At 38.2% G+C, this 25,671-nt stretch overlaps 1 protein-coding gene across 2 annotated transcripts; it reads right to left on the reverse strand.

Annotated features, from left to right (window-relative positions):
* Positions 1–351: 351 nt before the first annotated feature.
* On the reverse strand, positions 352–25,671 carry gnptab (N-acetylglucosamine-1-phosphate transferase subunits alpha and beta). Of its 2 annotated transcripts, XM_030149084.1 has the most exons (21): positions 25,386–25,671; positions 24,810–24,895; positions 24,382–24,501; positions 23,944–23,994; positions 22,788–22,990; positions 21,843–21,907; positions 21,459–21,593; positions 13,974–14,135; positions 11,900–12,079; positions 11,520–11,690; positions 10,644–10,767; positions 10,349–10,564; positions 9,197–10,263; positions 7,997–8,196; positions 7,696–7,915; positions 7,492–7,605; positions 7,291–7,376; positions 7,111–7,209; positions 6,827–6,994; positions 3,130–3,220; positions 352–2,027 (listed from the first exon to the last, which is right to left on the reverse strand). In XM_030149084.1, the coding sequence occupies exons 1-21, from the start codon at positions 25,545–25,547 to the stop codon at positions 1,956–1,958; spliced, it is 3,792 nt and encodes a 1,263-aa protein (XP_030004944.1). In that variant the 5' UTR covers positions 25,548–25,671; the 3' UTR covers positions 352–1,955. The 2 variants fall into 2 exon arrangements, with proteins under 2 accessions (XP_030004944.1, XP_030004945.1); XM_030149085.1 differs by lacking the exons at positions 24,810–24,895; positions 25,386–25,671 and having other exon boundaries at positions 22,788–22,984; positions 23,932–23,994; positions 24,382–24,411.

A 25,671-nucleotide genomic window follows, 5' to 3' on the forward strand; every position in this document is an offset into this window, starting at 1 on the left:
CATTTCCTGTTACTCATCTCATTCTGCAATCCTGGAAATAAAACCGTCTCACCTCTGGCCTTTAGAGCTCCGTCGACTGATGAAGCATTAATACATGACTTGTTCTGCTTTCTCTGTTCTTCTCCCTGAAGGGCTAATAAGTAATTACTTGTGATTGTACAGAAATGAACTGAAGAAGCCTTAAACATGTTATTGTAATTACTGTTTAACTTGTGAATATTTAAAGAAGCTTTGTACATTTTTTTTCACTCAGTTGTAATACCAGATGCAAACAATAAGTAATAATACAATGCTACTGGAAGGTTTCCTATTTTTAAGTGTTCACTCAAGGTTTTTTGTTTTTTTTTTTTCCCAGTTTTACAAATGTATACTGTGTTTAGGTAAAGATTCATTTGATCATTTGATTCAAAGTAATATTTAGTTAAAAATTACTGAACACATGTAATTTGATGGGATGTGACACTTTGATTCATTCAGGTTTTTTGGGAGCAAAAGGGATATATCTGTAGTGCCGGTGAACTATTTTAAGGGTAAAAAATATATATTGAATTTCTTAAGTTTTACTGGAACAGTGAAAATTTGTTCCTCTCAGATTCTGCTTGTACAGGATTACGGACATTGTATAGGAGCATGTCCTAAAAATATAATTTTTTTTAGAACTACGGAGCTATGCATTGAAATGTACAACCACGATTTTAACACTGTATTGCACTGTTCAATAATAGACCTTTCTACTAACACAAGAGTGGAAAAGATTGTAATAAAGAATATTTTTCAGTCATTCTCTTGTCATTGTAATGAAAATCTTGACTGAAGTGACTGAACCAACCATATTTTATTTCAACCAGAGGAACCATTTAACTGACATAATCTGAACAAAAAGTGTTTTTAAATGTTACTTCCCATCCTTCATACTGATGTTATACAGCACATGACCTGGACAGCAGCAAACTGGTTTTCACTTCCATGTTTGTCAGTCATTATGGTAAAGAAGTTTGAAAAACAGAGTCTCCAAGGAAAGAGTTTTAACTGTGGACAAGCATTTTGTGAAGCTATGTTTACATTCAAAGCATTCATGTCTGACTCATAGTCACAAAATACAATCAAATAAGTTACAGAACATGCTGAGCAGGTCTGAATTTCAGACAGAAGCAGGCCTGTTGAGTCCCACAGGGACACACATACAGGTGGCTATGAAAGCTTTAGTTATAATTATTTAACTCCAATTATCACATTTATACAACATTAATGATATTTATATAACCCTAAATCCCACTCATTCTCAATGTATAACAAAATTCGTCATGATATGTATAACCAACATTTATAACACGTTTAAAAAAACAATGAAGTAACAAAATTCTTCAAACCAGCAGGAATGCATTGTGGGAACAAGCATTACGTTTTAAATACAACAAAGGCACTTCAAGTTTTCATGTTTTTAAAGACAGACGATGTACAACAGCCAACAGTTAAATTAAATTAGTCCTCATCATCCAATGGGTACCTTTTCATTCATTATTTAAATGAAGCTCAAGCTGTGACAAGTAAACACCATAGTTTGTGGATATAATGATAAAACTAGTAAAACACACCTCGTCAAGTTTTCCAATCTCGCTGTTATCAAGTTTTCACAGTTCTTGCTTACACGGCCGGGGCAGGGAACGTGGAGGGTGTGTAATTTGTGTGGAGGGAGTATTTTGTTTTTAACGTTGAATGACAACACTGGCTGCCCCAAGAGAAGTAAAGGATAATCATAGGGTGGTATTTGGGCTGCCATTCCCCTCTGAACAGGTCCATCCATCATCTTCTGAAAAAACTTTCATCACCAAATCACTGGAGTCCTATCCTCTATCCATGCTGATGCAACAGGAACACAGAAGACTTCAGATTCCAGTATATGCTCTCCTGTCCAGAGGGAGGGGAGTGTAAAAGTAGAGGGAGGCCAACCTCTTTCACACCCGCTCAGGGTTGTTGTCCCTGTTTGCTCTGCGTCTGGGAAACAGCTTTCGCTTCAGAACAATGAGCTGCAGAAAGAGGGAGAAGGTGAAATTGTACAACAACAGTTTATGTGTAGGAAAACAGCAACAAAGATTCTGTTGTCTGTTGATAATATATGGTCAATGAGGGGATGTTTAAACTTCAGATAATCCAACAAAGAAAACATTACACACAGAATAAAACTAAAGTCAAGCTGAAAATGCACATAACTTCACCACAGCCTCTCACAAAAAGTTAAAAATAAAATAAAAATCAGAGTTCAGTAGTTTTTGCATTATCTGCTGACAGATGTGAACGATTACATAACCTCCTTAGCAACAGGCTTCACTTCTATCTTGGAAATGACAGGCAGTTGACATCTCAGGTCTAAACTGACTCCATCAATGTCTTGATCTGAATAAGACAGAATGTGAAACTGCCAGGCTCATCTTGGCCTCAAAACTCTGTCTGTGTGGTGATGTGGTGATGTGATAGCTGTGTCCAAACACTTGACAAATCTGACACATTCCACAGTGTGAGCACTGGTCCCACACACTGCTGTGGGGAAAATTCTCCTAAGGTCACTCCATCTATTAACCTTTCTTTAGGTTCGCTGAGGAGAAACTAGAAACCTTGAGCTTTGGATTAAGCCTCACAACTGCTCAATGTTAAACCTGAGTCATGTGTTATTTGTTTAACAATGTCGGGCATTTGTTTTAATCTCCTTCCAGTACTAGTTGGGGAGAAACTATAAGGGAAAAAGTTGTCCATTATAGGGACAAGAACACTGGTCTGAGTCTTCAAACCTCGTACATGCTTTTCCGACTAGAAATTCTACTTTTATAGCAACAATGAAGGTTAAAGAAAACAAATGCACTGTCTGATCCAACTCAACAAAGAGTCCAGTCTCATGTTTCACAGTGGACTGCTGGGGGTCTTTCATTTCGATGAAGTCAGGTTCTGGCTCAGCTGGTCATACTAATATGACACATGAGACAGACGCACCTCCAAGTGGAATTTCAGTAGTGAAAGCCTGAATCATAGCTCAAGTGTGAATCATGGAAACAAGAAGTGTGTGAGAGTGAATATCCTGTGTCTTAATCTGAATGTCAAAACAAACAGTGTGTAAGGTCTGAGGTGGATACTGACCTGTTCAGCAAAGAACGACATGACAGTGAAGATGACGAGCGCCACAAGGACACAATGCGTCCAGAACTTCAGCTTGTCCCGGTAAACTCGCCTAGAAAAGATCAAAACCCTTCATTCAGTCTTTTGATTTTTATGTTTTAGGGATTACTACACCTTCCAGGACCGATAGGTAGATGTCATGTCAAATGTACCTGGGCTGGTTAACCATAGGTTCATAGGTTATTACAGTGAATGAATGTATGAATATTAAAGTTTATAGGTTATTATTGTATTACAGTGAAAAAATGTCAACTGAATTAAAAATAAAAATGCAAATTTTCAGTAAGATAAAAAAAAAACCTTGTAGATAAAACTGGTTCAGCTTTGGATTTCCCCAAATGTTGATAATACATGACATGCAAGAGGAAAATGACTTAGTACATTATGGGACTGTTAATTAACATTGGATGGTAAATAATATTTGACGTCATGCATTAAATGCATTCGTTATACTTTTGTTTTCAGGATGACACAGTAAACTCTACAGGGACAAAAGATTTAAAAAAAAAAAAACAAGGCTTTGGGCTGTTTCTATAGCATTTAAAGCAATGTTGATTAATGTGTACTGTCCCCATCAAATAAACCAGTGGTGCTCAAACTTTTCACAGTGGAGTACCGCCTGAAATATATATTTTTAGCCAAGTACCCCTAACTCTCACCAGCTTTTTTGATTGAAAAAAATGAGGCAAAATTAGTTCCTGTGCCAAAGGTGTTTTTTATTTTCAAATTTTTTTAAACAAACAACATATATTTAACTTTAATATATTACAAATAACAAATCTTTGTAAGTAAATTTTGTGTACAAAATCTAAACTGAAAAGTGCCCTCTTTCATTGACAGGAAAAATAAATTAATTGGTCCTCAATGAATAAATTAACCTTTCATCAACAAAAAATGATTACTTGATTACTCAAATAAACTCATCTTGAATGTTATAAAATAGAAAAGTTCTTAAAATGTTACCAAAGGTTAGGGGGGGCCTCCAAGTTTTTAAAAATATCAAAATGAAATAAGGTCAGGAGTGTCAATTTAATTACATCAATCTATTTATTGTGTTTTATATTTTAGCATTAATTCTTATTATTCAATTTTTATTCAGTACATGATGATTTATTTAATGTATTTTTCCCAAAAAAATTTCAAGTACCCCCTGGGCTTCCTTGAAGTACCCCTGGGGGTACACGTACCCCCATTTGAGAGACTGAAATAATCCAATAAAATACAGAAATATATAAATTCTACCTTAAACGCCCATAAACCCAGCAATTCCTCATAATACAAGAATATCAGGAAAAAAATAGTGGAAGAGCTGTAACACCTACAGTCCTCATCTGACGGGGTTAAAATAAGGTCCAGGGCCAAACCTTACTGGCATTCAACAAAGAAGCCTTGTTGTGCTCTGATGTAATATGAAGGAAGCAGCACAGCGAATGCCGTGGCAGCAGGCCAACAGGGTGACAAGGTGACATCACCCGATGCCTTCTGCCTGTCTCTTGACAAACCCAAAGACAGCAGGTGAAGTAAAGGCACAGGGGAGGAGACTACCGCCTGGGTGGTGATCTTACCGCTAGCGGCTGATCTGAAGGATCCTGATCTAATTTTAAAGTCCCTATGTGAGGAAGGCATCCTCCAGCTGAAGCCCCCAGAATGCGGGAGCAGGGATCCCAGACAAAAACCCTCTAAAGCCCCAAAGGGATTCCCACTCCTCCAACCTGACAACACCTCATCTCATGTGGTGACAGTCACAGTTTCTTAACTCAGTCTGTTTGGGGAGAAAAAAAGCTTGTTAAATTACTGCCATATGAGTGCAGAAAACACTCAGGGACAGTATGCTTTAAACATTAATAACTTCCATATTTATGTAGCAATAATTGTTGAACTAATTAGCTGATCAGACTTTGTCACTTTTCTACTGTTGTAAACAGTTACTATGGTTTAAAAAAAAATGCATTAGCTTGTATATTTATGTAATCTCTTACTTTGCTTATATTGTTCATGTAATCAAATATTTTTACTTATGGATTTTGGATTTGTTTATTTTCATTGACTATCATGTAAAGTGTTTTTACTGTAATAGCTGTAATGGCAACTTATCTGATGTAAGCAGATGTTTTAAGAAAGGGGCAGGTATTTTAAGTTTTCTTCATCCTGCTCCTTTCCAATCATTTAGATTGGAATGAATGAATGAATGAATGAATGAATAAATGTTTATAGTTGGTTTTATGAATAATTTCAAACAAAGTGCATCAGCTCAGATGTTTAACAATGACAAATATATGGTTATCAGAGCTAATTTTGAGAAGTGAGGTTGAAAGTATAATTTCATTCACTCGTGGCAGTTCACAGCCTTAATATTTTACACGATTCAAAAAAGGGACCCAGGACAGACGAGCATAAGGAGAAAATTAATTATGAAGTGAGGGGGACAATGTAGAGATAACCTATAGTTTCCCTGGCCCCTTCTCCCCCCGAAGGTCAAGAGCCTCGGTGTCACACTGGACAGCACACTCTCATTTACAGCTCACATTCAAAACATCACCCGGACTGCCTTCCTCCACCTTCGCAACATCTCCAGACTCCGCCCATCATTGTCCCAATCTAGCATCAAAATCCTGGTTCACTCGCTTGTCACTTCCCGCATTGACTATTGCAACGCCCTCCTCACCGGACTCCCAACCAAACTCATCAACAGACTGCAAATCATTCCGATTGGATCATCACCCGCACCAAATCATCTGATCACACCGCCGCCGTTCTCATCCAACTTCACTGATTTCTGGTTCAGTACCGCATTACAAAACCTACTCCTTACATACAGGGCTCTCCATCATCTAGCCCCCACTTACCTCTGCGACCTCCTCCAAGAGTACAGCCCCTCCCGCACCCTCCACTCAACCGCCACTGGACTACTCACCATCCCTAGACCGTGCCTCAGTACCATGGGTGCCCGAGCGTTCAGCTGCTCGGCACCCAGACTTTGAAAGTCCTTCCCCACACACATAATACAGTAAGACTCCATCACAACATTCAAAACCAAACTCAAAACCCATCTGTTCAAACTGGGATATTCACTCTGACTGGACACTGTACAACACACTTGTTTTTAGGTTGATGTTTTGTTTTAATTATGTTTGATGTTATCTTATGCTTTTTATTGTCTGTAAGGTGACCTTGGATGACTTGAAAGGCACCACCAAATAAAATACATTATTATTATTATCATTATTTACAGATAAGTGTGTTGATACATTTATATTGCATATATAGCACCAAAATGAAGAGTCATGGTTTGTTACTGGTGGTATTTATACTCATCTTGGTAGAAAGTGATATTTGTATAACTCCACAGCAGACATGAAATATACATACCGCTCTGTAACAGAGGAGTTATATCTCTTGACAAGCCTGTTTGTTTGTTCATTGTCTCACAGAGTGAACATAGTCATAGCAGAGACAACTCTCCTCTGTGACACAATATGAAAAAAAATGTTTTCTCTCTGGATTTTGGTTTATGCTTTGGAACTCAGGCAAAGATTTTCAGGAAGAAACCTATTATTCTTCCATTTAATGTCATGCATAAATCACAGGTTGCACTTTAACTTAAACTCCTTGTGATCAAAATGTTACACCTGTGTGTTAAGTTATCCTCATATCGTACCATTCCTGGAGTTCGTCCATGTGCAGAAACCGGTTGCGGTACTCTCTGGGAAGTTCAAACTGAGATGGCAGTGGGAACATAGACTCATAGAAGTCTCTCAGAACAGCTTTCACTGTGGCAGCGTCTTTATGGGTGTGGTCGATGTTATCATTCAGGCAGACAAACTTCCTGTTGTGGGGGTTATACAGATGGTTATACAGTCAGTAACCAGTATGGTGAAGAAGTAAAGTTTGTGTGCAGCTTCCAAGTACTATTCCAAGTATTATTTCAAGTATTATCCTCACCTGGGGTTCTTCCTTATGTCGTCTAACTGTCCAACCACATGGGACACATTAGTCCGTACCATCTTGAATGCTATCTCCTCCTCTCCCATGATCTCAAACCTGATCAACAAGGACATGTTAACAACAGCAACAGGAAACATCTGATGTGATTTATTTGGTTAATAGCACATGAGGCCTCACTTGTACTTATTCTGGTCTTTGAAAGCTTTGTGAATCCGTTCTGTGATTTGTTTACAGTGAAGAACCAGGCCTTTTGTTACAGGGGGCTGTGGATCAAAAGAAAAAAAAAAAAATAGAATCTCAATAAAATAATTTAGCTAACAAACAATATACTCAAAAAAACAAAAAAAAACCCCAGCTTGCTCTTTAATTGCAGCTCACCATGCTGGGGTCGTAATAGGCCTCCTGAGTGGGATTCACCAGATGAAGCAGAGTCAGATTTGTAGGGAGTGTCTTAGAGCAGTTTATCAACATCTGTTCCAATCCTGTTAAATCCTGCACAATCCCACAAAGACAAATTGAACTCAAAAGTAAAAGGGTGTAATGTGTAAATTAACATAAGTGTTCATTTCAACCAAGACTGACCTGGAGGCTGAGAGGCAGCTCATGGATCCTTGTGGCGAGAGTACGGATCTCTCGATCAGAGAGGATGCCCGAGTGGTCGGTGTCTATCTCATCAAACACGTCAGAGACATTGAGCTGCTGCTGAGCGCTCATCAGGAAGTAGAAGTATGAAAAGGCAAATTGCATATCCTCTGAGTGACGAACACGGTGGCCGGATGTTTTGTCAAACTCCTCCGGGAATCTTTGAGAAATGGCACAGAACAGCTCAGGATACACCACAGGTCAGACTTTACAGAAACACATAAAACAATTCAACACTCACGTATCTTGCAGCTCCTGCATGATAAGTCGGTCTATCATGTGGGGCATGTGTGCTGGAACTTTGCGGGATGTAAAGCCAAACTGGCCGTTGAGCAGCTTGTTGACGTAGCGAAGCGAATCAGCAAAAGTGTCCTTCAGCCTCCGGCCTGTGGCGGTACCGTCAGTCTCATACATCAGTTCTGTCTGCAGGCGCTCCTCCTTCTATAAAGACAAAGAAACTCATTAGGAGTGTAAGAAAAATACTGACATACTTGAGTCTAAAGTTATTATATTTTAAGATTGCACAGAATGTAGTGCTACGTTGCAGGAAGATACAGAGACTTTGACACATGTGAATGACATGTGAATATGGTGGTTTGTTCTTTATACTGTGACAGCTTTCTTAAAATTAGACAAAGGTGTCTAATAACAAAAGTGTGATATACTATCATTACAGTATGACAATATATTTCAATGTATTGAATTACAACCCCTATAGCTTGTGTATCGTATCTGCTGATTTTTGCCAGTACAAAGCCCCAAAAATTGTATTCCATATATACAACATGCTTCCCCTACATTTTCAAAGACATAATTTTGTACTACAGTACATTACCGTCTAAAGTACACAGCTACTTTTTTATTTTCTAATATCTGGCTCTTTTCATTATAACTAAAATACTCAAATTCAGGCACTATCACATTGACTTCTGCTTTTCAATCATTGTGGTTTGAACACCAGGTCTGGAGTTTTCTTGGGATTTGGTGAGATTTCTCTCTTTCTTTGGGCAGAAAACATATTTTTCATCCTGAGTATTTCTGTTTTTGAAAACAAGCTTTTTAAAAGTAGGGGTAACCTGTTATTTTGTAGATTTGTCTGGTATTTTTCTTAATTCTACGATATATGTTTTATCAAACACAGATCCAAAATGAAATCAAATAACAACAAATCATCACAGCACCTAAGCTGCTCAGAAACTTGTGGAAAACTGTGATGCTTTCATTTTTTTAATTACACTTTCATGTCCTTTGACAAATCTGAGGCACATTTGTCAATTTCTACAGAGACAAAAATAAAAAAAATCCATGAGTTCCCCCAAACCTTTGATTATTTTACTTGATTTAATCACTTTTTAAAAGATTCCGTAGCTTTACTTTTTATGATTGTGGGAATCCGGAAATGAAAGTTAGACTTCACACACAGTCTGTCTGCTTTACTTACTTCTAACAGGTCCTGGAAGTACTTCCTCCTCTCCCAGGGCAAGAAGCCTCTGTCTGAGGAGGTGAAGTGCTGCAGTCTTCTCCCAACTGGAGCCCCTCCGGCAGCATTCGCCTGCTCTGCTTGACCGTCAGTGCTTTTGATTTTAGAAATGCTATTGAGCAGCTTGGACGTCAAAGGCCTTTCGATTGCAGCTCTTACACTATTGGGTTTTGGAGTGTCAGTATCTTCATGAAGTTTATCATCAATGTTGACTGGGATGAAAGGGGTGACAGACTTGGGTTTGTCCTTCTCTGCCATGTCCCTCCCCTCTTCATTTGAGTTTGTCTGTTTAGCATGTTGCACAAGTGGTTTTTCACCATTCTCTCCTTCCAGGTCTTTATAGGGCCTCTTCTGGACTCTGGCTAGATCTTCAATTGACACCTTTGAATGAGCGTCTTGCTGCTTTGACAAGGTCTGGCTCAGTTTCATGTAAGGACTTAGTAGCTCAGCCTTGGTGAGGTTATAGCCCTTTATAGTAATATCACCAATCAGCAGCTTCTCATCCAGCTTCTGAAGCTCGATGCGCACACCAGCAGGTAAAAGTGATACGTTTACTGAAGGTACTTCTATGAAGATTTGGTGGTCAGCTGGTTCCAACCTATGAATTTTAGGACCCCTTTTGTCCTCAGGAATATCTGAGAAAGGGAACAGTGGCTCTGTGGTTAGGGTTGGCTTTGGTGCTTTGTCTGTGTCTTTGCTTACCGTCTGTGAAATATTTGCCTGAGGAACCTCACGAGTGTCGACTGCAACAGTGAAGCTCATAGTGAACTCTGTGTCATCCTGTTTTTGAAATGTGAGGTTGTAGTGGATCTGTGTGGCATTGTGGCCAGAATGAAGCAGCAGGTGAATGGTCTTCCACTTGTTAGCCACTGAGGTGTGACGCACTGTTGGGCTGTCACTGACATGAGCCTCAGAGACTCTGCGGGCTATTCTGTCGAAGCTGAAATAAGGCCTGACCTCCCCCACAGGCAGAGTATACACACTTTGATTCCTCAGGAGCGTCACTCGGTACAGCTCACCAAAGTGCTCTACAACAAAAATACATATATGTTGACTGCATGTTACTGTAGTAAAGGTAAAAACAAGAGACATCATCATTTTCACTAGACTTGCCTTGGCCGCAGTCGCCCACATCAAAGCCACAGGACAGAACATTACAAGCCTGATCGCAGAACTTGTCTGCCAGCCAGGAGTTGGCACAGCCTTGATTACAGTACGACGTCCCTCCTAGGCCTCCAACACCACCTGCAAACTGCCACACCTGTCCACCGGCTCCACCAGGGCCGCCTCCACCAACCCCACCTGCAAACCGACCATTTCCTGCTGCACCTGTCCAAAATGAAAGACATGAATGTATGACAAAGACCAGCTCATTTATACAGAAGATCAAATGTGTTCCTCTGTTTACCTAGGCAGTCTCCTCCATCCCAGTCACATGCAGAATTGTTACAAGCCTTGTCACAATAGCCATCTTTAATCCAGGATCCGGGGCAGCCTTCAGCACAGTTGGGAACTGGCCAGGTGAGGTACACCTGAAAAATGGTTTTATTCATCACATTCACTCACAGTCCTGAATCCTGAACATCTGACAATCAAAAGTCTTCATCATACTATAAACTATACTTGTAGGAACAGTTCATTGATAAAAATGCAATGGTCTAAAAGTTGTATATACACTCTTAGTTTAAAATCTTAGGACACCATTAGGTTTAAATGATCATACATATGCATTTCTCCTTCACTGCATCAACAGACAACCAACCACAACGACTGTATCAGTTAGAGTTAAATAAACAGCCTGGACAAAAAAAGAAACTGCCTGGATTTAACTAAGCAAACAGTTCAGATCCTTTCATCGGTAGGTGCTGCAGTGGTTAGTAATGTTGCAGCTGTAACAGCTTATTGAACTCTAACTGATGCAGTAAGTAGCCTCTCATATCTTTAATGTCAAAAAGATTGGACAATGCCCAGGTTTGATTAGAATCATCAGGCTTATGACAGAATGGTTCAGGGAGAACGAGTATACTGCAAAAATAGTCTTTTGAACAGCACTGTACCCCAACTTTTAAGTGCGAAATCGATGCAATCAAACCATCTTACTGCATTTCTTTATATACTGTATGAACTGTAAATAAATCAACCTGTGGAGACTAATTATTTTTTGTATTAATGATAACCGTTAAATGTTCCATGCTTATCAGCAGAATATATATTTTTCCTCAATTAACTGCATTTAGGTTATGCAGAATTATTAAACCACCAAAATACAGCGTATGTTTCAGACCTTCTGTCCTTTTGAGTGGCTGTAGAAATCATCTGGCCAGACGTCTTTGCCAAACATCACGTCATCATTCAGGTAAATGAACTTCTGGGAGAGGCCTGAGATGCGGTGGATGTGGGTCTCTATGGCAGGGGAGCTGAAGGTGGGGAGGTGGCTGTGGTTCAGGAAGATATCCTGCAAATCAAATGAAAATGCCTTCAGATGGATATATAATGATAGCAAGGAAGAAGTGCTCATGTACAGAACTTTCTATGTCGGTGGCCTCAGAAACACAGTCAGGAAAATCTGTTTACTTTATTGGGATCAACTGTAACCATAAAACAGCCTGACTTTTAATCCCAAGTACAGAGTTCACTCAAGTGATGTCAAGGCTTAAAATGCACCTGATGTGTGACAACTGTAACTCTGGGGTTATCCAGGTTGAGCCAGGATGGAATCTGCCCATTAGTGACGATGAAGATGTGTCGAACCCAGGGCGCATGTCTCTCCACTGAGCGAAGCGAATAACGGAGCTCCTCATTGTCTTCGAATCGGCTGGCAGACACGTCCTCATCCTGTTTGGACTAGACAGAAGAAAGACAAGAGGGAAGACTGAATTTATGTTTGTTTTCAATTAAGTATCAGGGGACACATTCTGACTGGCTCAACATTAGTTCACAAAGCAGGAATTTACCGAGTATGAAAGACTAATGGATAAAAGACTGTTACACATTAATAAGAGCCCTAGTCACACTGCAAAATGGTGTAAAAAACAGCACTAGCATTAACACTAGCACTAGCCTATACTGCCAAAATATGACTATGTCAATAATAAATGAGAAACTTTGCTGGAAATCCAACATAAAACATCTATATACCAAAGTTTCAAGAAGTACAGCAGTATTAAGTAAAGGAAAACAGGTTTTAGATCACAAATCACTCCATATTATTTACTGTTCACTGGCTTCACTGTATCTCAGCTACTGTGCAAGGAAGTAACTATAAGAGTACATTACAGTTACTATCTATATTTTTTAAAAAAACACACAAAAAAGGAAAAAGAAAAAAAAAAACATTATAGGTGCCCTGCCACACAAAATTGTTTTTACTTGTATTTTTTGAAATTTGTTAGGTCCATAGGTGTTTGTGTTATGTAGTGAATTTGAAAATGAACCGCTACCTCCTCTGTCTGCTGAAAAGAAATAAACGGTGAAATCAGGTCAATTAGAAACGTTGGTCAGTGTGATGTGTTAATGCCTGAGCTCATTACTATTCATGAGCTAGCCCAGGTGAGACCACGCCCACAGAATTCATCTAGCTCAGTGACAGTTTTCGTATACAGCAAGCTGGGGTTTCGTAAAAGGGGGGTAAACATGACAAATTCATGGGGCCCAGCATTCCCAGGGGGCCCATAGGGCAGTGGAGGGTCCGAATAAGGTCTGCCGTATAAGAGAGGCATAGACACCAGGCTCTCATTGGCTAGCTGTCAGCATATCAGGGTCAAGCAGATTAGCAATTTGAATATTCATGAGAGCTGGCGCAAATCGAGCTGAGTCTTCTAGCAGGCTTCTATACCATGTTAGAATGGCTTGAAACTTGGTAACCAAGGCATTTTTTCCACAAAAAATATTACACCAGTCCATGGTAGAACTTCAGACATTACCATAAAAGTACTGAAATGTGTGGCAGGGCACCTTTAAAAATCATTCAAAAAAGTTGGGTGTATAGACCACACCCACTCATTATTCATCCAGTCAAAAATACTAAAACTAGATCAGATCAATTGTCAAATAATGCAACATATGTCTAAGGCAAACCATTAATTAATAGGGAAGGAAATCACAATTTAAGGGGGTTATATAATTTTTAGAAATATGAGCATACACACAACTAGAGAGAGTTTTGCATTTCTGTTTGTGGGGTGAAATTATGGAACAGTGTGAATGTAGAGTTAAAACAATGTCCAAATATAATTCAGTTTAAACAGAGGTAAAAGGATATGATTTTGACAAGATATGGAGATCAAAATATTTGATTATTGGTGAGTTTTCGCATATTTATTTTTTAGGTGTGAGGAGAAAACAATAGTAATAAGAAGAAGCAGAATGTTGTTGTTGTTTTCTTTATTTAATCTATTTTTTTCTCTTCCTCTGTGGGATAATTATTGTTTTGGTGAAGTTATGATTAACTATGTACTTGCATCTCAGAGTGTTGTAATACATGATTTATAGAAATGGGACGAGATTAAATAAGTATTTCCATCTTCCCACTCCTTTTGGATGTGTAAATGACACTAAAATTCTATTACATATTTCTTTCATATAATAATAATTATTTATTTTTTGTTTTGGATGTCTTTTGTTAATGATTTGCTTTGAGCATTTGCTTTTGTTGGTGGTTGTATTGTGTTTTTTATGTCCAAAATAAAACATTCATTCATTTATTAGAAACCAAAACTTTCTGGAAAAAAAAGTGTACCTGTGAGATGGCAGTGAGGTCCCAGAACAAGTACCCAGGGCTGATGTTTAATTCTTTCCCATCAAGTGTCAGGTTCTTTTTAGCCTGCTGTGTCAGATCTGTGAAATCCTGTGGGCTCTTCAGATGGAGCAGCGCGATACTGGCTTCTGAGTACAACTCAAACTGAAGGAAGAAAAACAAATACACAAAGAAATGTTAAGAGCATTTTCACATCTGGACTTTCCAACTAATGTTGAAGTTTTTGTTACACTGTCTGCATACATTTGACCCTTGTTTTCACATGGAAAATTTGGTAGCAATACAATAAGTCCTGCTTTCATCTGTGCTGTGACTCAAGTCATGTTGTTCATTCTTTGTTTGTTGTTGTCGTGAACATCCTTGCATAGCGTTCTGTGATTGGTCTCTTTTCCCTCTGTCCACAGGTGGTGTGTTTACCTGTGCAGACACTGCTCTCTGTCTGTACTTTCTACTTTCCCATTGTTCTGCTGTGTTTAGGACATTTTTGGGTGTCAACCTTTTACAGTAAGTTTGTGTCTCCTACCAATAACAGCAAATGCTCTTGTTGTATTGCATTTCTGCCCTAAAGACAAAACCCAGGGCCCAAATTGCACAGAATTACAGAAACCTCAGCCTGTTGCTTGTCTCCTGTCAGTCGTACACAGTAGAGGAAAGGAAGCATGTATTCATTCTCATTCCTATAAAGACATGTGCTTCAGAATACAACTGCTGTGATTCGATCAACAAATAGCATTTTATTTTTCTATTTTGTCTTTTTTGTCCCCACCACCACTTGATATCCTCACTCAGTCTATTACTTGACCATCTCTATCACTCTTTCATTGAGAGGAGATGAAATACAGACTTTGAACTTTTTACAAAAAAAAAGTGATTTTGTTCTCCTACTACTGATTTTGATGCTTTCATTGTTTCTTTTCTCTTTCTAATAAATTTTTAAGTTACTTATTGTTAACGTCAAAGTACATTTGCCTGTATTATTTCTGTTTTATGTCAGTCGCTCTATCTAAGCTTTCTTCATTCAGGCACAACTGTGTTGTGTTAAAACAGGATTTTTTTTTCTATGAAGTTCCAAATAAAACAAAGATACTAGTATGTGATAAATGACACTATGATTATTCAGATCCTTTCTTTGTTGAACTGTATCTTACCATGTTTGGTTATGGAACATGTTTGATTCAATGCCCAGCTCTGACAAAGTATTTCTACAAATAGTTTGTTAGATTTTTTTTTGAGTGACTACTTGGTCTAGTTGCTGATTGACTGAATGAACTGTCATGACCTTACCACCATCCTTCATTTGATTGTCAAAGTTGTAGGGTGTCTTGGTTTGTTTTTTTTTAATCTACATTCATATAACCTGTTTGGTTGGGGAGTTTTCCTTCATGCCAAACATATCAGACATCTTCTCAATTTTCTCTAACTGGTGTACAGTTACAGAGTGCTTTGTAATGCTTGTGTTGCAATCATACTCTTCTTTTATTCGTAGTCATGCCAGTTAAACCAGTGTCCAGAGGGAGAAAAACAGTGTGGTTTTGCAACACAAATGATAAATGTTGCAACTCAAGAATAAAGCATAAACGTGCCAGCACTTGAAAATCCTCTGCCTGACTTAACAAACACACTACTGCCCCCAGTGGCCTGACTTATCAATGCATGCCAAAGTTTTCGGACGGACGGACGACCAACTGATGACAATACCCTGCAACCAGTGTGGCCCAGGGTAAAAACACAGAATATCCTTTTTAAATACAACACAAAGTGCAGGTGTTTAATGAAAAAAAGGCTAAAGGGAATATAAACTAAATGAAGTGAAGCAGTGCACACAGTGTATCTGTCAGCTGTGCCATCTCTTTTGAGCCAGGCCAGGCAGTAATGAGGCAGATGCGTCCCTGTACCTGTAGTTGGAGGGTCCTCATGGGAAGACTCAGATAGTCAGAATCAGTATTATTACAATGTTATTGTTTTCCTTATTAGTGAAACTGTAGAGCTTCTGACTACCTGATCATTTGTGAATGTCCTGTTTTGTTCTGTCTGTAAAACACTGTAAACCATTGTTTTTAAAAGTGCTACATAAATGCTCATTACTATCATATTTCACCTTCCCAGTAACAGTTTATGGGCAAATGAATATATTTGGTCAATAAAGGTCCACACAATAACAATAGGGCAAGTGTGTGTTTGTGCAGAGAGAGGTAAGGGTTTCAGAATACTCAGTGATATCATCTTCTCCACTGTGGTCACATGGCTGAAACGTTGGTACTTGGGTCAGCTATGCGAGGTATCAGTGCTCAGTGTGCATGTGAGATACATGGAGACACAGACCTCCAGCCTTGCCTGCTTTCAACCATCTGTTCCTCTCTTTCTCATCTCTCAAACTCTAAGCTTCTCAGTAACAGACTCTCCCTCCATCATCCCACAGAAAACCCAAATATCTCACATTAACTCGTGTAGTGCCTCTACTCATCCATGTTTCTCTGCTCCTGTTTTTAGGTGAGGATTAGCTGAGCCTTATAAACCCAGCCAGGGACGAGCCAGGAGGCAGCAAGCCCTGGATCCATGCCATTTTATTGTCCTCTTTAAGTCCTGATAATTCTCTAACACATGCACACAGAGCAGAAGCGTGTGTGGTGGCCTCACATATGTAGGCAGCCATGCTTTTATAGTAACTGGCCAAAGACATTTAAATAAAACACAAATAACACAAATCACATAAACAACAATTTACATAATTTAAACAAACTTAAAAACAAGTTTTAAAGGATTAGGGTGGCAATAGTTATCCATTATAAATTCATTGTCAACTTTATAAAAAGAAAAAAAAAGATGATTCATAAATGATTTGAGTAATACCCAAACAAAAAAACTTGCAAGAATGGGATTCTGGGTCCTTAAATTTGAATATATTTTGGTTTCTTACTCCTCTGTGCCAGCAAACTGACGTCTTTGCTTTTGGGCCAAACCAGCTACATTGAGGAATCACATTGTACTTTTTTGTTTGTACCTTTTATTACAATATATTGACTTATCAACTAACTCATAAACCAAGAAAACATCAATAGATAATCTACAATGAAAATAATCATTACACAGCTCTAGAAAAATATTGTAGCAATCCTGACATTTGCATTTTATCAAGTCCACAGTGTGATAGATGTTTTGATTCCAGCTGCTCAAATTCAAGAAACTTCTGCTATTGTTTGTCTTACTATAAAATGTGAATATAATCGGTTTATTTAGAGAAACAAGTTGGATGTTCTATTATTTGGAGATGGGTTTGGGTTTTACATTGCTCTTACTAATCAGGGGTGTTAAAACACCAGATGATTTCCAAACATGAACCAGAACAAAGTTATTCATCACCACCCGGATTACTATGTCACTAGGGAGGGCCAAACCCTAATTAGTATATTTAGTATATTGGCAGAATTAAATTTTACTCTTCCCTTTGTTTAGTCTATGAGCTGGGTTCGGTCATTAACAGTGCTGAGTGATCTTTTTAAGCAGACGGATTGAGATGTTGTAGTAAATGTGCTGAGGACGGCCTCGTGGGCTGAAGCTGCCTCATCCTGCTTTAAACACTGGGTCGAGAGGTTAGATGTAGTAGACTAGTCAGAAACAGACCAGTGACCTGTACGGCAACTTAACAAACACCTTTTAATGGCTTATAAAGGGGTTCAAGCAGCCACCATTCCTTTAAAACCAGCCAAATCAAAGAGCAACGAAACCTATAGACAAATAAGTTCTAAAAATAGCAGATCCGCCAATAAAATGGCACTGTTGAAAAATGTAGGAATTTTTTTTTTTTTTTTGTTTAATTATCTTTTTATTATTTTTTTTATTTATTTGTGAATTAGATAAATCTATCATGTATAAAACTAATTTTTAACTGTGTAAATGGCAGTATCCATGAAATATACAGTAGTACTCAGGAATTATAACAGAATGGCAAAAGATAAATGACAATGGAAACTGTTAGTGAGATTGAAAACCAGCAAAACAACCTTCAGTCAGGCAGTTAAAAGCTCATTAGAAAAAGAAATACTGACTAAATGTAAAGTTTTCAGTACTAGAGGAAGAAAGGCAAATCTGTGAGACTGAGATAGAGAATGGGATCATTGTTCTAATTACTGTCAATGTGGTATTTATTTGATTTTATTATCCTACTTTTAGTTCAAGCTCAGGTTTTATTCATTGTTATTCCATCTAACATCTGTAAGTGCATATACACTCAAGTGAACAGTATTTCTCTACACTTAAGTGCAATAATTCTATTTTATTTTATTGTCTATAACCTGCATTAGTTTTTCATAAAATCGAAAACAGGGACAATTACAGTATGGCAAGAAGTCCAACATATATTGCATTTTGTTTAAGATATCTATCAAATATATTAAAATAAAATAGGTAATATTGCACGGAATATCTTTGCTTAATTGTTTTGTACAACCTGTTTTGGGTTGTTGATTGGACAAAACAATCATTTTATGGATCCAGAACATCATAACATTATTTTAAATATATAACAAACAAGAATCCACGTATTTATTCCTAGAAAGTTTTAATTATGTTCATTATGTGTACAAATGCCAGTAGAATGATGGTGTGGGGTGTGGATCAGGGTGACCCCATGTGGACACTCACAGTCCGCTCAAAAACACACTAATACAAATACATCATCAGGCTCGTACACAAACACCAGGGGCAGGACCCGACAGGCGACAGCATGGGCAGATGATACGAGGCCGTGGGGCAGCTTTCATCACCATGGCACTAAGTCTAACACCGGCTATAAATACTACCCATCTCTGACGGCTGAACCTCTCCCTCCACACTATGCACATCATCCCACTTTCACAGAATCAGCCCGGCAACACCAGGAAACACCTTGAAACCCAACCTGCTCATTGTGCGGCAGCCATCGAACCCCCTCCTCCCCTCTAAATGCAAGCCACACCCCCACTTTCCATCCTGGTTTTTGGATCTGCTGTATGTCCTGGTACCATCTCTGCCTCTATTTTAAGCCTGTGACAACCCCTCCGGCTTTTAAAACATCAAAACTGGTGACTCCATCGGCCGGAAACAAAACCCTCATCAGGTGAAGGCATGGTCTTGGGTGTGGAGAGGAGTGTAGGGAAGGTCTTTAAAATCCTGATGACCTTTCAGTGTGCTGGTTGGCGCCGCGCCACTCTAAACAGTTGTTCTAATGTTAACCCCTGCACCGCCAGCTAAAGTTACAGCGCAAATACCAAGGGCTATTATCACATGACGGAGAGGCTACACCACGGCAAACCTGGAGACAAATGCAGGGAACAGTGTGACGACTGAGGATGATGGTGATATGTAGGTTAAATGCTGTTAACCTACATATCATCACATACAAAGTTACAGCACTTCATCACCTGATTCTACTGTTCATCTGGGCCTATTATAAAGCACTATTTCATAAGGTCTATTACTGACAATGACAGGATTTAGTTTTAAAGATTGTTCTTACGACTACACCTCCTACTCTAAGAATTTTAAGAAAAGTAAAAATAACACGTAGGGCTGGGCAATATAATGAATCAATTTTATTCATCTTTTTGTTAATGAAAATCATGAAAAATGCCTAAATCACAAAAACTTTTCGTGTTCAACAAAACATCTAATTATTATAAACGACTTGTTTAGTATTAAAAAGGATTTTGTTTGTTTTTTTCTCTTTTTTTTTTTTTTACTTATTCTGTACACTGACACACATTCGCTGTTTTCAGTCATTTTGCCATTGTTTACTGACACTGGACACATATGTCAAATACTTTTAGTAAAGAAACATTTGATCACAATCATGTTTGTCTGCCCATGCCTATTGAGTTCATGTAGTGAGGAAAAAAGATTAAAATCATGAATTGCCAAAAATCATTTAACAAAATAAAATAAAATGTAAGACTGAAAGTAATGAAAGGGGTTTTGCATAATGTTGATTATATTTATATTATATATCCACCTGGCTTCTATTCCTGATTTTCCACGTATATTTCCATCACGGACCTAACCATCAATAACAGCCTTTACCAGTGATAACAGGTTTTCTTAGCTTTATCTCCATGTACAATTTAATGTCTGTTGTAATGAGTGTGCTTACCATTTATAAATGTCTTGAAAAATAGCAGTTTACCATCACAATTTGTCCATGCATGTATTTATTTTTCTGATTGTAGTGCTTTCCCCTGGTTGTTCTACATCTACATGTATCTGCATTACATTTCTCCCTTCAGTTGGTTCAATGAGTGTTATAAATGTAACATATATACTGTTACATCAGGTTGTAAATACATAATATTCATATATTTCAGCTCAACAATTCAGATACAATGAAGTTGTTGTGTAACTCTTCTGTTTATGATTCAGTATAGACAAAGGGTGTTACACAAAATGATCTTTGATTCATCACCTAATAATTCTCATTAACCATGTGAGTATATAATCACAAGGAGGAACAAGCAGTCCATGGCAGGCCTCAGTCTCATGTCTGGTGGTGTGACAGGGTTATGTTTTCTTTGATTATTTCACAGTAATCCATACTCGTTAGTGGCATTCCTCCCTCTCAAAATATAAAGCAGAGTTCTGATTAGAGAAAATTATTAGATACACAGGCCGCCGTCCACTGATCTAAACAGAGGCCCTTCATCCAGATCACAACACAACTGTTTAAAATAGAAAAGGCCCATAATTAGGAGAACAGAGCTCTCTAAGGAGGATCTGACATTTGTGATTAGGCCCATCTTGGAATACAGTGAGACGATGTATTAAAAGATCAAACTTTCATTTGTGCACACACACATCAGATACATGCCCATGTGTAGTAATAATGATCATAATGCAGCCACATTCTGAGGTTCAGTGAAAGGACACTTCAAGAGTGACATCTGGTGTAGAAATCAGTTACTTAACAATAATGGTGCATGACTTCTAGCCTGTAATTATACAAAATACTACTTTAATGTCTACTAATAATTTGCAATCTGCATTATGTATTATATAAGTTAATAATGTATAATATATATGAAAGAAATAGTTCAAAGCATCTACACTCATCAGATGGTGAACTCTGCCACCTGCTGCTGAAGTTGAGCTTGTACAGATTTTAAAAATGAAAAAAAATGATGAAATACATTTATTGCAACGAGACAGGTTAAAAAAAACTGTCACTAATGAATCCCTATTTTTCCATTATGCATTTGTTGTATATAGATGCATTAATACTTTCTAATAAAACAATGTACCATGAATCACTGAAAATTAATAAACTACTATAATACTGTAGTGACAAGCATTTTTCTGTCTTTTTCTTTCTATTAGATTAATCAACTCCTCACAATCACAACACCTCCTTAAACAATTTAAAACAAGAGCCAAGTTTTGAACCTCGTCTTCCAAAACGTTACAATGAATTCACTTCAGTAATTCAGAAAACAGCTGTTTTACCTGTTTGATCTTATTGGTTATGACAGAAGGTAGTTTGACTCTCAGCTGCTCTGTTTCCTTGAAGGATCCTGGAAAGCCACTCATGTAGGCAAGAGCCTGCATGCGGATCAGACCTGGAGCCTCTTTATCGGTCGTCTGTAGAACAAAACAATAAATAAATTCCTTTTATCTGTCTTTGTACATATATAGAGAGAGCTGCCTTTCCAAATTTTAAGCTTGACATAAATGATTAAAAAATGATATCAAAAGATGCAACCTGATGAAAATGACATAACAGACAGAAATGAAAGCCACTGATATAAACGATTTGAGTGAAACAGACAGACTATTAATAATCCCATTCGCACCTTGTCATTCTGTTAAAACTGGAAGAATTCAACTTACCAGGTAACATCTGGACACAGAGAATTTATGGTCTTCTCTGGACACATCGGTATAAGCTTTATCAGCTGTATATAAATAAAGAATGAAAAGAAAGAGACACACTTCTCATATAAGAGTTTTCATTTGAGTCATAACAACAATCTTGCTTGTGTGACTAATGCCACTATATAAGGGAAAAATGTGGTTAAGATGAATAAACAGCCTGCCACCACAGCACCGCAAGAAGATCTGCACTCAGCTGTGAACAATTATATGAAAACATTTATAATCCACCTTTTACCTGATGGAAATAAACATAGACTCGTGATCAACTTGAGGTAAAATCTTGCAAACAATTAATATGAGACAACTTACAGTGACTGATAATGTTCATATAAGTGGTCTTTATAGCTCACACCAGCATAGATAACCAATTTAAAAAGCACCTAACAGTGTGGTTGTTATGCAAGTCACACCTGCAAACCTGCGACATGATGCTGGGCGTAAAGTCCTTAAAAATAACATCATTGCAAGGTAGTAACTTATCTAATCCTGTGTTTGCATGATGTTCTTTCAGCAAGTGAAACCTACACACTGCTGTTTCCAGTACAACCACTGATAGAAGTAGAATGTCCTTTAAGGGAAATTATTTGTCACATTTGATACCTTAAATACCTCAAAGCAGATACTTATTCAGTGTCATGTCAAACAACACCTCTGCTGATCTTCCTTGTTGCTGCTGCTGCTACAGGGGACAGATATTTTTCCTCTCAACAGTGCCAGCATTGTCACTTTCTGCACACCCATTTATCATGCTAAATTACTTCATTTGCATTAAAAACAATTTATTAGATCTAAGTGATAATTGGGGTTATTATCGCTTGCTCAGCTGTAGATATAATATGCCAAATTTCCCTGCTAATTAGTTACTACAAATGATTCATACCACCCCCCAACTGGCTTTACCATCAGCCTGAGAATGGAAGACGACCACTGAGACAGTCGTAGATGGGTGGAAGGGTTTGTTCATCAGCAGTAGTTCCTTGGCAGCAGAGAAGGAGGATGAGAGTGTGGCAAGCTCTTTGACTGTAATGTTGGCTGGCAGAGCCGGATCCAGAGTTAGCATGGGGGCTATGATTGCAGTGGGACAGCAGGCATTCTGGCTTACGCTGAAAAAGTAGAAGGCAACAGTGAAAAAACAATACTGCAGTCAATATGTGTGCACCTTGTATAAAAATGGCTAAAGTGTGTTTTCTTCATTATATACACCTTTCTTTCTTTTATTTGATATACGATTACTAATTTGCAGCATATTAATCTTGAATTTATTGTTGTCAGGACTGTGTTGCTGTAAACTGATTGATGTGCGGGAGGGGGGCTGTTTTGTGTTGGTTTTTTGTACAAATGATTTTTTTTTTTTAATGGCTACAGTGGGTTGGTTACAGTAACTTTCTAACTTAAAAAAACAGATGTGCACCAAATTTTTCAAGCTCACACTTTGAGCAGACAGCTGCTTTTGAGGAAATACCTGTCTCTATGTTTAATCCTCATATAAATCTATTTTATCTTGACAAGGGAGTAACAGAGAAAGGAAACCTTCTTAAATGTTGCATTTTGGTGGTGAACACACAGGAAATGTCTACACTGAAGTCTACTTCCCATTGTGGTTGAACGTGCACAGGGGGCTTCAAGAACCGAAGCAGCACCTTTGAGTTACTGCAAATAAAAAGATCACCTCCTTTAATCTAGAGGTTTCTAATAAAACATTCCATTTCTTGTTTCCTCATATCCTGTCTGATGTCTCTGAAGCATACTGTTCATAATTGTGTTTATGATTAAGTCAAAAACAAAAACTTCATAATAAAAACTTAACTCCTGTCCTCTAGCTAACATTGCTTTTGTTAATGACAGTTCCCTGTGGTCTTACTGCTCCTCAACATCCTGTTTCAACTCAAACTAATTTGCCACAGAGCTGCTTCATTGTCTCATTAACTGTTATTTCTCTGTTTCACAAGTCAAAAAACTTTCTGGCAAAAAAAAAATACTGCAACATATTTAGTCTATAAAGAGAACATGTTTCAGTTTAGTGACAAACCAACAAATGCAAAACCATCACACTCACCTGTCTTTTGGTACTTCAGTTGTGTCACTTGAATTTTTTCCCAGGCGTTCTCTAAAAAATATGGACGCTTTTTCAGTTTACCACATTTAAACAGACTATAACATGCACAGCAGGAACAAAAGTCTGACTCAAGAGCATAGAGTGAAACAACCAGGACATTCTTTAATAAAAAAAGTGTAACCCTTGATTTGTGATTCCCTCCTCGTGAGGCAATGTGTGACAGCCACTCAGAGTTAAAATGATAATCTCAATGCTCACTGTCTTATGCTAATTTTCACTGTATTCAAGAGTAACAAGGGTTGAATCACTCAGGCCACTGGAATATGCCTGTCTGTCATTCTGTGCATACACACCGGTTCTGCACATTGATTGTTCTGACAGGTTAAAGCCTACATTAATCATCATCACTGTATTCATCAACAGTGGAATCAAAGATACCTCAGAGCTTTCTGTTCTTGCTCCAGTTGTTCTTTCACTCCCTTTAGTTCCTTCAGTAGAGCCGTGTCCGTGCCATTCACCCATGTGTACACAACATCAATAGGCATGGGCAGACAGAGCCTGTAACAGAAACACTCATGTCACCCAGAGAGTCCTAAAACTAGAGACGTCACACTGCTTCATTAAGTAGTACACAGTGTCCTCATTTAAATAGAAACTATTAAGCGTCAAATAGGTTTTTGGTCATGCATGGTTCCATCTCTTGCAGTTCTTTCAGATGTTTTTCAAGGGGTTAAGATCCAGTTCTGCACAGAGGGGTGCAGCCACAGTGTAACCGGATAAAGAATGTTGGCATGACGAGATTTAGTTCTACCCATCTCAGGAAATTAACAGTCATGCATATCATGTATTAAATCATGTTGTCTTACCTGCTTTGGAAAGATTTTCCACCTACGTTATCTCTATAAGAGTCAAACAGCACATGATACTGGTCTCGACTCCACTCCACCACCACCTAAATGAGGAGAAATTGAAAGAACACCAAAGAAAAACACTACTTTTGTTATTACATTAAAAATCTTCACTATATAAACCTCTGGATCTATCATATGGTAGTATGATATAGTAGGTACTTTGAATGGTACAAGTAATATTTATGTAATGTTCAAAATATACACAGCAAAACACAGTAGAAAACATATGGTAATAAAGTGTGATCTTAAACATACGTTATCCTGGATATGCCACTGAAATCACATAAAATACTCCTGCCGAACTGACTTGAATGCATTAATATTAAAAAATTATTAATCTAAATCCTTAACGGGCTGAGTATTATTTTTAGCACAGGTGAATTAAAATAAACAGACCCTCATCTGAATGGAGTCTGGTGACACTGTGTTCCAGTACAACTGATCTGAAACCAGCTGGTTTGTCCAGTCGACATTAACCCTGGTGTTACCTAAATGAAAAGTGAAAGTGGGTTTTCGGTAGAATATCCTCACCTCTCCAAACTGAAAGGCGGAAACAATCATGAGGACGATCCCCCCAAAGCAGAGGTACAGTCCATATCGGTGGGACAGACAGGTGTACGTCTGCCTCTGTAACAACTTCAGCACCGAGTTCACGACTACCATGGTTCTGCTGGGCGAAGCATTCCTCTGCATTCATCCAAAAGGCGCAGGTTGGAGCACTAAACAACTAAAGTAAACATCACAAACAACCCGGACCCGTCAGCTGACCGCCAGCCAGACTGCATGACACATGACAGCCACTACATTTCACTCTTCT

This window comes from Sphaeramia orbicularis, chromosome 12, assembly GCF_902148855.1.
Source record: "Sphaeramia orbicularis chromosome 12, fSphaOr1.1, whole genome shotgun sequence".
Classification (NCBI taxonomy): Eukaryota; Metazoa; Chordata; class Actinopteri; order Kurtiformes; family Apogonidae; genus Sphaeramia; species Sphaeramia orbicularis.